The sequence below is a fragment of the Peromyscus leucopus genome, chromosome 3 (genome assembly GCF_004664715.2).
Source record: "Peromyscus leucopus breed LL Stock chromosome 3, UCI_PerLeu_2.1, whole genome shotgun sequence".
NCBI classification, from domain to species: domain Eukaryota; kingdom Metazoa; phylum Chordata; class Mammalia; order Rodentia; family Cricetidae; genus Peromyscus; species Peromyscus leucopus.
Window position 1 is genome coordinate 155942991 of NC_051065.1, and position 16372 is coordinate 155959362.

Here is a 16372-nt window from a genome sequence, read left to right on the forward strand (position 1 = left end):
TAATCTTAAAATTTTCTGAGCAATCCACCTGCGTGTTAAGGGGGCAGGGCCAGTCGAGTCTTAGAAATCCACCCGAGTGTTAAGAGAGCCGTTAAACGGGCAGTGGCAGCGACCTTTGTTCCCGCTCTTTTTTTTATGGCTAGTCCTGTTTGACGTTCTTTGGGGTTGGGGGCAGGGCAGGCCTGACACCCTAACAGCCTTGGCATCTCTTCCGGAACACAATGAAACCATCGTGCAGGAAGAATGACAGAATGACAGCGGGAACCCTGGATTTGAATTTCCTGGTTTGGCCCTAGACACCCCTTCATGGTGCAGGGGTGCGGCCTCTGCCATGCTCATTTGCACACCAGGAAGTCAGGAGCTGTGCAGTTACTTGATAGAGACCAAGCAGCCGAGTCTGTGTCAGAGCTGGGCTGTGAACCCAATCCTTTCTGACTGTCTAGGGCTCTTTTGCCAGGAAGCCACAGTGCATTCACAGAGAAAAGCAGGCCAGGTGTCCTGCTCCCCCCCCCCCCCGTCCCCCCCCCCCGTCCCCCGTGGCGCCTGCAATGTCCATTTCACCCTCCTCCTGAGCTCACCGCAGGAGCACACTCTGTTTGTCCTTCCGGCGCGGTCTTCTATGTCTACACCCTCTTTGCTCTTTCTAGATGGAGTCTGCCCCCCTCACCACTGCTTCCCTCTGCGGCTCCCTGTGACTGGGGCTGCTGTTTCTTTTCAAAACCTGGTTAGAACCCCGGACTTCTGGAGTGTGGTTCAGTGGTTAGAACCCCGGACTTCTGGAGTGTGGTTCAGTGGTTAGAACCCCCGGACTTCTGGAGTGTGATTCAGTGGTTAGAACCCCGGACTTCTGGAGTGCGGTTCAGAGGTGGAGTGCTTGCCTAGCTTGCTCTCGGCCCTGGCCTCCATCTCCAGCACTGGTGGTGGTTTGAGGTCACAGGGAACCCAGTGCATTTCCAAAGCTGTCTCATGTGTCACGGAGCTGTGAAATGATTCTAGACTTGCAGCTGGCTACGAGGTCATTGTGGTAAGAACTTGCTCCCCAGTGCTGGGGAGATGGAGTTAACTTTTCAGGCCCCACGTGTGAGATCTTGTTTGAAGTCCTCTCCTTCTTGAGAATTTGACACTGTGTTCTCACTGCAGGACTTGGAAACTCAGAAACACGGGAGCTGACAGAGAGTTGATGCTCTGGCAGCTCTGCCCTGTGTTACTGAGGACCTCATGGTCCTCGGGCATCCCTGCTCTGCTGGATGCCATCCCTACGCTTGAAACTTCAGGAGCCCATTGCCACCCCAGGTGGTATTGAATGGTTCTGGAACTTCGTATGGCATATGTACTTATCTCTCTGCTGTGTTCCTTGGGAGGTCTGTTCTCCCCCTTCCTTACACATTATGAATGGACCTAAGGGAAAAAGAAGCCATGGATCATGATGTCTGCTTCGGCCATCTCTGCTCTCTAACCGTTCAAAGCATCAGGAGCTATGGGATGTAAAAGTCAGGGGCCCCTTTCCGGTGTCCGGGACTTAGTCAGAAACACGCAGTGCCTTGCCTGCTTTCCCAGGTGCCCAGCTAAATGTACAGGTCCTTGTTCCAGTTTGTTCTCTCAGTAAACATTGATTGACACCCAGCGGTGCCAGGTGTCAGGTGCTGGGGAAGGCATGGACTGTGCCATGCTTGAGGGCACTGTGGTAAAGAGACAATGGCCTCCACTTAAAACAGCCAGAGGAGATTGGAAATTCTCTACCAGCTGCCTTGCACGGACAGCCTCTGGGAGGGACCTCCCTCTGAGGATGGGTCGACAGGAAAGCCTGCTGAGCCTAGTTCCCAGCTGCCTGATGGAGAGAGCTACGAAGCCTACCCAAGAAGACAGGCGGATGGTGCGTCTGTGTGCCCTTCCCTGTAAAGTAAGGGAATACTGAAAGCTTAAGTATGAATGGAGGATGTGGTGTTGAGTTTTAGGTTGGCTCACAGTGTCCCCTAGCTGTAGTGAGGAGTACTGCACCAGTAAGGCTGGGCCTGCAACCAGGGGCTCCCACTAAGACAAACATTTTTTTTTTTAACTGCCTATGGTGTACGCTTGTAAGTCTGAGCTTGATGTTTCTGCTTCCCTCACCAGGGAAGCCCTGGTGCCGGTGAAGGAAGTAGGGACTGGACTATGCATGGCGGCTTTGAAAACTCCTGACTGGCTCCAGTGCATGGGAAAACTGCCTCTCCTTCCTTTGTGTTTTTAGAAATAGGCTTGCTCTCTTTCTGCACTCTCTCCTGTTCTCGTTCGTTCTCTCTCTCTCTCTCTCTCTCTCTCTCTCTCTCTCTCTCTCTCTCTCTCTCTCTCTCTCTCTCTCTCCCAATAAAGCTCTAGAAAGGTAGAGAAAGAAATTGGCTCCCAGTGTAGCCCAGGCTAGCCTAAAGCATATGCTCTATTTCAGGCTCTCACGTGCTGGGATGACAGTTGTGGATTACAACACCCTGCTCAAAAACCCTGTGACTTCTATTACATTTATTTATTTTGTGGGCACGTGTGTGGTGCAGAGGTTGGAGCACAGCTTGCCAGAGTTGGTTCTGTCCTTCCACCATGCGGGGCTCCAGGGATCAAACTCAGGTTGTCAGGCTTGTCACTGAGGAGCCCCCCAGCCCCCAAACTGCCCCATCTTGTCAGTGGAATTCTAGTGGTCATATTAATCTCCACATAAACACAGCATCATCACAACACATCGGAGGGATGTCTCTAGGGTGACTATGGCAAATCCATCTTGGAAAACCTGGGCTGTTTGCTTAGTGAGAAGACTTAAACACTACTGGCCATTAATTGGCTTAATGGTATTTTCAACAGAAGTACTTAGTTTCACTTTACAGTACTGAGTACAGTTGACAGGATTAAAACATAGTAATGGGAGCTAAGAGAGATGCCTTGATGGTTAAGAGTGCTTACTGCTTTTGCAAAGGACCTTCGTTTGGTTCCCAGCACCCACACGGCAGCTCACACTGTCTGAAGTCCTGTTCCAAGGGATCTGATGCCCTCTTCTGGCCTCTGTGGGTACCACATGCATGTGGTACATAGGAGTACACTTGGGCACAAACACGTAGACATAAATTAAAAATAAAAAAAATTTTTAGAAAAAGAAAAAAAAAAAAAAAAAAAAGAACTGACCTTGCTCTGGCCATACTGTTGAGAGGATTGAAATAGGAACTGGGTGAGGTGTGACTCCAGGTGCTTCCCTCATGTGGGTGAAACTCTGCTTGCAAAGACCCTTATACTATGCCATACACCCTCCCCATGCAAAGAAAATGCCCTTTGCCCTCTATCCCTCAGCTCAGGAGAGGGGACAGCTCTGGGCTGATGGGCAGCAGACCCTTGAGTTGCATCAGACAGTTGTTCTTCGTCTACGGAGGAAAAGTCAGGAAATGATCTGTTTAGACTTTAGCATAGCACAATTACCATTTTTGTCTAGATAATTGTGTGTGTGTGTGTGTGTGATAGAGAGAGAGAGAGAGACAGACAGAGAGACAGAGACAGACACACAGAGAATGTGAGTGAAGGCCACCCAGTGCATTATGGGTGGTCAGCAGCACCCAGACTTTCTCCTGTATGTGGTGGTAGCACCCCCAGTTAATAACAAGACAGGGACAAGAGAGGCTCTCTTACATTAACAGGATTAACAGGCATGTGTTTTGATTTGTAAATGGGACCCTGGCTGAGGAAGGCTGCCTCTGAAGTGCTGTGTAAGCCAAGGAGCCCGGAGGCCACAGGCCTGGCTAAAGGATCGTGGGTCATCAGCGCTGGCAGTGAGCACTTTCAAGGTTGACCCTCTGGGACACCTAGCCCCACCTGGTCTCTGGGAACTGTCTCTCCTCATCTTTGCTGCAGAAGTTAGCTCTGGTCAATCTTGCAGGCTATTCCTATGGATGTTTAGGGTTTGTTACAGTGTGGCAATCAGAGTAATGCTTCTCCAGTGAATCATCTGTGGATAGGATTCATGAAACCTAAACTGCTTGTTAGGGTTAGGGTCAGGGTTGCTGTTACTATGATGAAACACTATGTCCAAAGCAACGTGGGGAGAAAGGGTTTATTTGGCTTATGCTTCCGCATCACTGTTCTTCATTAGAGGAAATCAGGACAGGAACTCAGACGGGGTGGGGATCGGAAGGCAGGAGCTGATGCAGAGGCAATGGAGGGGTGCTGCTCACTGGCTTTCTCTCCATGGCGTGCTCAGCCTGCTTTCTTTTAGAACCCAGGACCACCAACCCAGGCATGGCCCCACCCACAATGGGCTGGGCCCTCCCACATCAATCAGTAATTTGAAAACCATTCTACAGACTTGCCTACAGCCCAATCTTACAGAGGCATTTTCTCAATTGGGGTTCCATCCTCTCAAATGACTTCAGCTTGTGTCAGGAGGACATGAAATTAGCCAGCATGCTTGTAGAAACAAAACTCACAGTAGTCATTTTTGGTTGCTCTCATTGTTGGGCATGGAAAGCAGTAGCTGTAACACTTGGACACAGTGCTGTGCTGGACACACTTTCTGGGATGATAAATTGTCCTCTTCCCATAGCACCAGATGGCAGCAGCCGTGGCGAACTGGAACTCACAGCGGTCCTCCAGGATCAGAGAGTTACAAGTGCTAGGATTGCAGGCATTAGCCCCACTACACTTGGCTTTTTCTAATTATTTTAAATGCCAGGAGGCTGAAGAGATGCCTCACTGGTGAAGGGCTCTGGCTTCATTTGCAGAAGCCTGGCTTTTGATTTCCAGCACCCACATGGTGGCTCACAACCTTTTAAACTCCAGTCCTGGTGGGAGGGCGCCTCCTTTTGGCCTCCATGGGTATTGCCTGAGTCTGCACAGGGTGCACAGATATGCATGCAGACAAAGCACCCATACATGTAAAATAAAAAGAAAGTTAAAAAAGGAAAAGAGGCGCCACCAGTCTGAATATGTACTCTTTAAGTTTACTTACGCCTTGAGTTCATCTTAAAGCCAGTTTCCTGTTAGCCCTGTGATACCAGTAGAATTGGTTCTTCATAGTAGTTTTGTTTTAATTTTAAAATTAGTTTTAATTTTGTTTTTATTTTAATAAAGGTGAAGCTGTTTGGTAAAGGCATTTTCTCTGACTTGTCTAGATAAAAACAAGGGGCTTTTGTGTGTGAGACACAATGCAACACCAGGGGATTTCGATTTTCCGAGTTGCCACCGTGATTTAAAAGTGGCCCCTAGGGGGAGGTGTTGTACTGAAAATCTACATTTTATTTGAGGAAATGTTTTATGTTGTTTTTCTAAATTACATGAAAGTGTATTAAACCCCCTCAACACACTTAATGATCATCCTATGTTACTTAAAAGAAGTTGAGTATACTTGAACTTACAACTGGTCCCATTTTGCAGGGAACAAAATTTAAGACATAGGTTAATGATATACTTTGAAAAGGGTTTGACAAAATACATTTTAAAGTGTGTCAGTTTGAGCAATCCCACATTGCAGAAGTAATATGACAAATTAGAGGTCTTTCTTGGAAGGAAGTGTGATAGAGGGAACCTAATGATAATTCAGATTTACCTTGTTGGTTCTTGGACCACTTGAAATTCAATTTCATTTCACCCTTTTCCTGTGGTTCAGGTAAAAGTGCCCCTGCCGAATCAGCGTTCAAATTCTGTAGGCCGTGTAAAAGTGGAAGGAGAAGCTGCAGAGTATCACCACACACACACACACACACACACACACACACACACACACACACTCACACACAGAAATTATTTTCCCTCCATTTGGAGAACAGTGTGCACCTGTTTAAAGATTCCACCTCTTATAATAGGTCTTCATTCACTTGTCTTAAGACCTACTATGTGCAGGTTGGACTTCATTGGGTAAGACAAAAAAAAAAAAAAAACCTTCTCAATCTTGAGTTAGAGCTGAGTGTGGGATTGCTCTCAAGTACAGTGGCCTGGACAGCTTAGTCCTCCTTTGGTAATGGTTCTTAGAGGAGAGTTTCTACCAGGTCTTGGACTTTGCGTCCTAAGTGGTGCTTACACAAGTCGGTCTCAAGTGTTTCTCTTTTGTCATCAGTACAAGGTTTTAACTTAAAACTCCTTGTAGCGCTGTGGCTGTGGCTGACATGCTTGAGGCCCTGGTCCCACTCTGGGCACAGCAAACACCAACTAACCAATCTCTCCCCACACATGGTTTCGTTCTCACAAGGGTAATGTCATGATTAAGAAAGGCTACGAGTGAAAGTGCCCTGGCCAGTGCAGTGTCTTGGATGGTTGATCGTCTTCTGCTGAGGAGTGCCTCTCTACACAGTGGGTATGATTATTCTGGAGATGCCTGCAAGCTTGAGTTCTCACACATCCAACTATTGAGCTAATGCCAGACATCAGCTCATTTTCTTCATTTGCTAAAGTCTTTTTTGGATTTTTTTTTTTATCCACATATCAGGTTAGGTTGATTTTAATTGCTGTAAAGGGTGAGGGGAACCACCTTTAGGAAAAAACATTGTCTAATATCTAACTACTGTAGAATTCCTGAGAGAAGAGTTGACTGCGTAGGCGTGGGGACCGGATAGCTCAGCAGGGTTGTGTGTTCCCAGAGTCTTCAGGGAGATATTGTCAACTTGAGACAAATGTCCCCTTCTCTAAATGGCTCCGGTGGAAACATTTGATTCTAATAAGTATCTGGAAAGTGCCCTCAGACCCCTGGCTTTTCTTAAGCTTACCATGGGTTTTGCTGGTGTAGTCTAACTCAGTCGTCAGCCTTCTGGCAGGGAGAGTGACTTAGTGATTCCTGGACTTGCTCCTGTGATGATCACTCCACCTCTGTTCCACCAGGAGGCTGAGCCATAACCAACATTTACAGATCACCTATGGTGTGCTGTGGGGAGATTTATAGTTACAGCTGGGCTTGGTTTTCATCTTTTCCACAAGTCATGTGCTTTGCGCATCTGATACCAACTGATGCTAGTATGTGCCACACTCAGTGAATAGCAAAAGTACATGAGTGCACCCTCCCACCCACACACTCACCATATAGACATGCATTTCTGTGGTTCTGAATGTTTAGAATTCCCTGTCAACTTTGCTTTTTAGGGTAGATGATTCAATCTTGGTTCCTTGAAGATATTTAAATACCTAGAATTTTACTGTCTTTAGTTATTAAGCTTAAATCAAAAGATTAACAACTGTGCGCCTCCGCCCTCTGCAGTTAGGGGTGGTGGTGGCACATGGTGTGGTCCTGGCATTAGCGGTGCTGAGACAGGAGGATCGTGAGTTCAAACCCGCCTTGACTTTAAAGTGACTATAAAGTGAGACCCTGGCTTAAAACAAAAACAAGATCTAGGGGCTGAGAGATGGCACAGTGGTTAATAATAGCACATCGTGCTCTCACCGGGGATCCAAGTTCAGTTCCCAGCACCCACATTGGGCAGCTCACAACCATCTGTAACTCCAGCTCCGAAGGACCCAACCCCCTGTTCTGGACTCTAGGTACCTGCACTCACACACATAGCCCCATACTCCACACACATGCACATAATGAAAAATAAAAATCAATCTTAAAAAGTAACACGCGGTCCCTTGATTATGTCTCCTAGGGAATATTGTCTTGCCTTTTAACTTTAAAGAGGAGAACTTTCTCCTTCATTTTCATTACATAAGAGAAATAACTCCTTGTGGGTTGATGAGAAATATGGAGAAATGTGAAAGCACCTGCCGTTAAAGCTGAGTGTGCCTGAGCTGGGCATAGTGGAGTATGCCTTTAATTCCTGCACTTGATGGGCAGAGGCAGGTGCATCTATGTGTTTGAGGTCAGCCTGGTCTACATAGTGAGTTCCAGGACAGCCAGAGCTTTAAAGTGAGACCTTGTCTATGTGTGTGGTGGGGGTGGGGGTGGGGGGTGGGGGTGGGAACTCAGCATGCCTGTGTGGGCTGTGCTTCCCAGTCTCTCATAGTTTGTGTATGTCAGTGTGTGGTCGTAAACGTACGTGCAGGATTTGGGGTATGGTGAGTGTGTTTCCGTTCCGTGGTTTGGCTTCTTTCAGGTGTCCTGGGGCACACAGTGTGGCTGGGGCCAGGCGTGTGCTCTTACAGGCGGTGTGGCTGCTGCACCAGCCACAGCCACAGCTTTGATTCCCTGTCAGGGGTCTCCTGTGTCCACTCTTGTCAGTAGCAGCAGGAGCTGGGGGCGGAGCTTGGTGGTTGAACACTTGCGGAGACGGGGGTGGGGGGTGGGGGGTGGGGGGCCGCGCCTGGGTTGGCTCCATGCATGGCAGGAAAGAGCAGGGGAGGTAAGTTAGCCAGGCGTGAGGAGTGCCTGAGCTGGGGATGCTGAGGCAGGAGGATGGCTTCAGCCCCAAGTTTGAGGCCAGCCTGGGCAGTATGGCACGACACTGTGTCAAAAGCAAGAAACAAGAGTAACGAATAAGTGTCAGTGTGACAGGCAGCTGTCTTTGCCAACTAAATCTCATTTTCTGACTGTGGTGTTCCAGATGTGGAGTCAGTGCAGGGACTCTGAGCCTGCTGTGCCTTGTGGACGCTGTTTACACAGCCTTTAGCGGTGAGTGCGAAGATTGGAAAGCAGTTCTTTTGGCAGGTGGGAACACTGAATTCCTTATATAAGAGCATAAATTTGAGTATTCAATCAGATTACTCAGGGGTGTGTGTGTGTGTGTGTGTGTGTGTGTGTGTGTGTGTGTGTGTGTTATTCCTGTATGAAGTATTTTGGTTTTTGTTTGTTTGTTTGTTTTATTAAAACCCCTTTTCTGTCTTAGGCAGTGCTTCTATATTCCAGATCAGGTAGCAGACACATACCTGTGGCAGTTGGTTTTTAAGCGTGAAAGTCATTTTCAAAGCTCATTTTCACTTTGGTCCATAGACGAGGGCCTATGTGGCTTCTTTTCCATGTAGCTTCTCTCATGGCGGTCGTCTGTATCTTCTCTGTATAGAATTCAGTGTGACGGTGCCTCTTTGGTTCCCCTTGTCACTTCTGGGAAGGGTCACTGCTACACGGTCTAGTACAGGATCGATGCCGCCTTCACCCGGTGCTGGCGTGCGGCCTGGGGTCTCCCGGTGCTTGACATTGTTTTCATTGGTGCCCCTAGCCCCAGGGACAAGGTTCATTTTGTTTTTATCTTTGGTGTGGCTCAAATTCAGAACCTCCCCGCCAGGCTTTTTTGTTTGTTTGTTTTGGTTTTTGTTGAGCTGTTTTGTTTTTTTGAGACCAGGTTTCTCTGTGTAGCTCTGGCTGTCTTGGAACTCACTCTGTAAAACAGGCTGACTTTGAACAAAAGAGATCCGCCTGCTTCTGCCTCCTGAGTGCTGAGATTAAAGATGTGTGTGTGCTACCTCCTAATTGCACTCAACAGTCCCTCCTGCTGATGCTTGTGATCAGTCTGAGCAGGTTTGAAAATGGGCGTGATTGGTCGGCACTGAGTGTTTTCAGTGGAGGAATTGAGCAGATCTGAAGTACAGTCAGAACCCCGCGGGGTGGGATGCGGACGCTGCCGTGCAGCATGCCCGTGGAAGAGGGAGGTGGGATGCAGACGCTGCCGTGCAGCATGCCCGTGGAAGAGGGAGAGACTGCCCGTCAGCTAGGTGCTTTACAGTTGATTGTCTTTATGATTTCTTGCATGGGTGTGCACGAGTGTGTGTGTGTGTGTGTGTGTGTGTGTGTGCTGCCTGTGTGTGGAGGTCAGGAGACAACTTTTGGGAGTCAGCTCTCTCTGTCCACGATGGGTTCCAGGAACTGAACTCAGATGGTCAGGCCTGCATAGCACATGTTAACCCTGAGCCATTGTACTGGCCCCCAGGGTTTTATTTTGTTTTCAAATTTTATTATTTTATATTATGTGCTTGTGTGTCATATGTGCAGGTACACATGTATGTATGTATGTATGTATGTGTGTGTGTATGTATGCATGTATGTGTGGAATCCCTGTTCTAGTTTGCTTTCTGTTGCTGTGGTAAAACACTGACCAAACTAACTTCCTGGAGGTGAGGGAAGGAAGGGTATGTGCTTCAGGGTACCGCCCAGTCCACCATCAAGGGACCTAGTAGGGGCTGCAGCAGGGCCGTGGAGGAGAGAACTTCTGGCTTGTTGCCCACCGCTTGCTCAGCTTGCTGCCTCCTCCTCCTCTTTTTTTTTTTTTTTTGAGACAGGGTCTCACTGTTTGCTCCAGCTGTCCTGGAACTCACTTTGTAAACTAGGCTAGCCTCGAACTCACAGCAATCCACCTGTCTCTGTGCCACTACCATGCCTGGCTTCTTCATATGCAACCCAGGACCACCTGCTCGGTGTGTGTGTGTGTGTGTGTGTGTGCGCACGTGCGTGTGCGTGCGCGCGTGTGTGCACATATACATTTCAGTGTTTAAGGGTGTATGCATGCCATGGTGCGTGTATAGGTCAGAGGTCTACTTCTGGGGAGTTGTTCTTTCCTTTGACCGTGTAGGCCCCCGGGATTGAGTCTGGCGTTCCCTTGCCTGAGGACCGCTGTATTTAATGCTGTTGAGTCATGGAAGGGACATTGCTAAGCATTTTGCTCATTTCCCTATATCTGTATTGTTTCAGTCATGTGCTTAAATTGTTTTTTAAAAGATCTTCATCTTAGCACTCGGGAGGCAGAGGCAGGCGGATTTTTGTGAGTTTGAGGCCAGCCTGGTCTACAGAGTGGAGTTCCAGGACAGCCAGTGCTCTTACACAGAGGAAACCTGTCTTGAAAAAACAAAAATGAAGTTCTTCATTTTAAAATAAGTGAATGCATTGAAGTCTTTTTTTTGGAGGTGGGATGGATCTTACTCTTGCTCAGATAGGCCCTGGAACTCATGGTTGTTCCCCTGCCTCAGTCTCTGATGTGCTGAAATTACAGGCTTGCTCCACAGTACCAGGCTGAGGTGGAGTCTCTTAAAAGGGCCAGCCTTTTTCCCTTTTCAGAGGAAGCTCAATGCTGCTCTGTATTCAAGCTTCTTGGAACATTTTGAAAGTTTCCATGATTCATCACAACCTTTCCAGATGAGTTTGGGAAGCAACTGGTCTTTAAAAAATTATTATTTAAGCTGGGCACTGGTGGCACATGCTTTTAATCCCAGCACTCGGGAGGCAGAGACAGGCAGATCTCTGTGAGTTTGAAGCCAGCTTAGTCTATAGAGTGAGTTCCAGGATAGCCAAGGCTACACAGAGAAACTCCATGCCCCCCCCCCCCAAATTATTTCTTTTTTGTGTGTGGATAGATGTTTTTCCATCAGGCATGTCTGTGCACCATGTGCATGCAGTGCCCATGGAGGCCAGAAGAAGGCATCAGACCCCCTGAGATCCCTTGGAACTAGAGTTACAGATGCTTGTGAGTGAGTGCTGGTACTAAATTCGGATCCTGTGCAAAAGCAGCCAGTGCTCTTAGCTACCGAGCCACCTCTCCAGATAGTGTCCCCCACCCACCCCATTCGTGTGTGGGGGGTGTGTGTGGGGGGGTAGGTGTGGTGGTGGGGGTTGGGTCTATAGGCTACTCACTTAGTCTTGGAGCCTCAGTTTCCTCTTCTGTGGAAAGGTTTGTCTCTGGTGTCCTGTCTGTCTGTGCAGCTACAGGGCGTAGGAAGGAAGTTAAATGTTCATTGACTTTGAAAGTGTAAACACTCACTGTGTCCTGGACATAATAAAACCATCTTACAAAGAAACAAAGAAAGCTTGTACGGAGCAGAGCACACCCCGGTGGAAGCCCTGGGTTCCCAGCCCCTGGAATGAAGTCACCCGAAAGTTAAATTCCATGTAGTTTGCTTCCACCGCTGATTTTTGTGAACTTTGTGCTTAGCCTACCCCCAACCCCAAAACAAAACAAAACGCTCCGAAACTTGCTGAGTTTTCTTCCACGGCCTCTGGCAGCCTTTGGCTCCTATGAGGAAAGACTCCCTGCCGCCCCTGCGCCTCCTGTCCCCTCCTCTTTCTGCTTCCTGCTAACTCTGCATGCGCCCAGAGCCTGAGCCTGTGCCGAGGCTCCAGTGAGCATGCTCAGCCCCCACCTCCCCAAGCAGAGGAAGCTGGTTTACATACGAGTCATACCAAGCATAGCCAGCATGTCAGAGCAGTCAGCTTGCAGCGGGCTGTGAGGGAGAGTGCCTTTGTCCTAAGAAATGTGCTTTGTGTTTGTCTTTTTTACTGCTTTCTTTTTAAACCCTTCAGGCAGGCTTTGGAAGACTGCTGAAATGATTTTTTAAAGCTGAGGAGAGGACACAATACAGACCCTGCCTTCCAATAAGCCCTTGACGGGTTTTGTTTGAGTCTGATTTTGTGTGTGTGTGCCTGATTTTTTTTTTTTTTAAAACTTTTACATCTTTGTTTTGATCTTGTGAGGCTGGGCCTCTATCTTCCTGAAGTTTTAGGAGAGCCTGGAGCTACTCAAGCTAAGACTGAATTTTGAAACTTTCTCTTTGGGGGTGAAAGCAGAGAACTGCTTTTCTTTGCTAGCCGGACAGATAAATGCTGTTTATGAAGATGGACCTGTTGAACTACCAGTACTTGGACAAGATGAACAACAACATCGGCGTTCTGTGCTACGAAGGTAGATGTTCTAGAATGGACTTTTTTTACATTTGTAACGGCCACTCCTCCTTTCCGGGGGGTGGGGGGGTTCTGATCGCCTTCTGAATCTTTTCTTGTCTTTCTTGGGATAGTGGAGTGCCTAGAGAGAGTGCACCATTTCAGGACAGTTTGCCGGTGGTGCCTGGCAGGAGGGTGGCGGCGGCAGCGGGGAGGGCTGGAGGGGGACACATTGTTACAAGTTTGCTTCCAACTTACTGACAAGATTGTTACACTTTCAATTCTTTCCTTTTTTGATTTTGTTGCCATTTTACTAGGGGAGGAACTCAGAGGACCCAGGAGAAGTTAAGCATGTGGGTGTTAGAGCGGAGGGGAGGGGCCCCGAGACACATTTTTAAACATATCACCGTGTACCGTGTGCTGTGTGTGTGTGTACTCTTGCTCTGGAGTCTGTGTGGTGAAGAGGAAAACAACCCAAAGCCACGAGGAGTTCTTGTTTTCTGGGGCCATCGTCTCAGACACTGAGGATTTTCTCTGTGGAGTTGTTGGGGCTGGCAAGGCCTGGTGTCAGGGAGCCCAGGCCGGCTCTTTGTCTGCCGCCCCATTTCCTGTGACAGAGAGACAGGCTCCCTCCAAACCCTGGCCCCGAGCGATTACACAACCCAGCTGCCAGGAGGCTAAGGAAAGTGGCAGATGCCCCCAACCCTAGGTTCTCCTTGCTCATCACCTCCCCTTCCCCCGGACACTTCCCTGGAGCGGGGAAGAAGAGAAAACCCCAAGTCCATCTTTAGATTTTACCTACGTGCCATCTGAGTCCAGGGCAATGGCCTGGTTGAGCTTCGGGACTGGCAGGGCAGAGAGAGAGCCGGGGCTGCTAGGGAGTCTGTCCTGGTAAAAGCGTGTAGAAATCAGGGCACATCTTCTGGGGGCAACTTTGGGCTCTGGGCTTTCCCCCATAGTAAACTGAGTGGGTTGTTTTCTTTTTCTTGGCCAGAAGTTAAAGCGGGGAGCACAATCGTTGTGTTTTTGTGTAGAAGTTTCAGATCTGTTTCTTAAAGCAGTTGAAAACATACCCTTCCTCTTTCAAGCTTGTTTGAAAATTAACTCTGTGGATAAGAATCTCATATTTAAAGGGTGTGTGTGTGTGTGTGTGTGTGTGTGTGTGTGTGTTTTGTTGTTGCTGTTCTTTTTAAATAAGATACCACTTTAAAAAGTTTCCTCTACATGTAAGGAACGTCTTGGCTTCTAAACTCCCTCATCTCAAAGGCCCGATTCTCAGAAGCTGTTTCTGGTTGGACTCATGTATTGTCTTTTAAAAAAAAAAGAAAGAAAGAAAGAAAGAAATCTGCACCCCAAACAAAAGGTGAAAAGTTTTAATATGATTTCTTTGTCAACAAGTAATCTGATATTTAAAAAACAAGCCGGTGAGGATCGCTGAAGCTGCCAGGACCCCGGGACCAGGTTTGTGCCTTGTGTCTGGGGAGGGAGTTCAGCAGCTCCCCAGGTGGGCGTGCGGTTCCGTGGAAAGCTCATACGCCAGCGCTTAGTTAGTTAGTTGTCTTGTTTCTCCGTCACCGTTTGGAAGAACAGACTTTGCGACCGAGAGGCTGTGTGGGATCATAGGCTATCGTCTGTTTAGTTTCAACATCTGCTCCCGTTTTCCTTATTATGAAAGGTAATATTATTCTAACACCAAAATAAATACACAGGAAATGAAGAAAAGCACAGCAAAACCAGAGTGGCGTTGGGAGCCGGTTGTTTACGTCCTCTGGTTTCCTCACTGTAAACACCACACACATCTGGTCTCAACTGCCAGGGCCGTGTGGAGGGATGGGCATAAGTCGTACACGGGATTCTCTCCTGTAAGAAGTCAGCACAGGGCGAGGCCTGGTGCCTTCCATCCCAGCACTGAGAAGGCAGAGGCAGGTGGATCTCTGTGAGTTCGAGGCCAGCGTGCTCTACAGAGCTCCAGGACAGCCAGGACGACATGGTGAGACCCTGCCTCAAACAAACAAAGAAACAAACAAGCCAAAGGGAAAAGTTGGTCCAGTTGAAATGGCGTGGGCTGCCATCATTTGCCTTGGACATACCAGCAGCCCTCCAGAGTGCCGGGCTCTTCTGTGGAACAATGAGTGGATGGGGTGGGTGGCGTTGATCTGTCTGTTCTGGGGCCCAGGCCAGCCTCCTGCCTTTTCACAGGGGCAGACTCAGTGTTGGCCCTGCTGGCTCCAGCAGTGAAGATGTAGCTGCAGGAGCTTTGCTTGCCCAGGTTGCCTCTCCCATTGTTGGGTGTGTCGGGGCGGACTGTGTCCTCGCCATCTTCCTTCTCTCAGCAGAGATAGCTCCCTTGGAGATGGGTCAGCCATCTGCTCCGCAGCGTACAAGGACCCTTGCATCATCCTTTTGAATCCACGCTAGCTTGTCCTCGTGGTCTTGGGCCTGAACCCACATTATCTTCTGCTAAGCCCACCTCTTTCCGCTGAGCCCCACGGTAGCCAGAACCTGTTCTAAATGGCTGAGGTCGCCCCCTGGTGTGGGGACCGCCTCCCTGTCCCCACCCCCATAGCCACCTACAAGGAGGATTGAAAGGCCACTGTGGCTTCTGGGGAGCAGGGATGTTGAGACAGGAATCTGTAACGTATGGGAACTAGTTTCTGCTCTGATAAGGAGTGACTTAGGGCAGTGGCTTGGGGTGGTGAATAGGCCCAGGTGCTTCCTGGCCTCTTACCGCTGTGCCCAACAGCCAACCACCTCATCCTGCCTCATTCTTCTGGTTGGTCCCATTGTACCTACAGGAAGTTCATTTCGCCTCTGTCTCCATAAAAAAGGCCTAGGTCAATTCCAGCCAGCCTTCTTACTGTTCGCTCTGAACTCTTGGCGCACCCCAGTGGATGGTCACAGGCCTCATGGAGGCAGGGTGGCTGTCTTGGTAACTGCTGCCACTCCAAGGCATGCTCAGGGCCCTCGGGGGCTCTAGGACATGGTTTATGGCGAAGCTGGACTCATAACAACAGAAGTCTGCAGACCTTCCCCTGGCGGCTCTGTGGCCACTGCTGTGTATAATACAGTCTTTAATTACAGACTGTTGTTTTCTTTAATTAACTCGTCACCACAGAGCCAACCAGCGTCTCAGACATCATCTAATACCTTCGCCTTATTTTGGCTAAGGAAATCAAGGCCCAGAGTTTCTCCTTGATCAGGTAGATTTGGGGGGGTGTTGCATTGCAGGACGGAGGTGAGGTTGGAGCCCAGGGCATTTCACTCTTCTCTGGGTCTCTTCTTCCCATACTGCCTTTCTTTCCAGGATTGCTGTCCATCTCATCTCTGTTCACATCCTCAGGACTGGGCATGCTAGGGGTGGGGTAGGGGTGGCTCACACCCAGCTTGCAGGGCATTGTCCTGATGCTAGCTGGTCCAGGTTCCAAAGCTGTTTGATGTTCAAGGAAGAGTAGTAGTGATGCTAGCTGCACGTAACCAACCTTCTAGAACTTTCTCTCCCTGCCACTATAGAATGTGGGATGGGATGGGACTGGAGGAGGAGGAGGAGGAGGAGGAGGAGGAGGGGGGGAGAGGGAGGAGGAAGTGGCCCTGGCTGGAGGTGAGATTCCCCCAGAGTGAGCCCCCCAGGAAGCTGAGGAGAGTGGGAGTGTTCAGGATGGCTGACAGCCGTATTTACATAATTACTCAGTTCTGAAAAGTTAGGTCCTAATAAATGCTCATGGTTGGCCATGGCTGTAAACTGCTGTTAGTGATTCTTCAATTATGGGTTAAGAGCCATTAGTGTGTAATTTGGTAGAGGAATTCTCTCCTTTTAATTTAATAGTGTGATTTGTCTTGGGAGAAAGTGAGGCTGAATTGCATATT

At 48.7% G+C, this 16372-nt stretch overlaps 1 protein-coding gene across 5 annotated transcripts in view; it reads left to right on the forward strand.

The window, feature by feature from the left end:
• Vgll4 (vestigial like family member 4) overlaps positions 1-16372 on the forward strand; it is a 116116-nt gene that overhangs the window by 39664 nt on the left and 60080 nt on the right. Inside the window, exon 1 of one of the 5 annotated variants that reach the window (XM_037204258.1) lies at positions 11864-12530. The exons of the other annotated variants lie outside the window; for them this stretch is intronic. Coding sequence (XP_037060153.1) covers positions 12449-12530 — 82 coding nt within the window. The 5' untranslated portion in view covers positions 11864-12448. Of the gene's footprint in view, positions 1-11863; positions 12531-16372 lie in introns of those variants that run through there. 5 annotated transcript variants of the gene reach the window in all.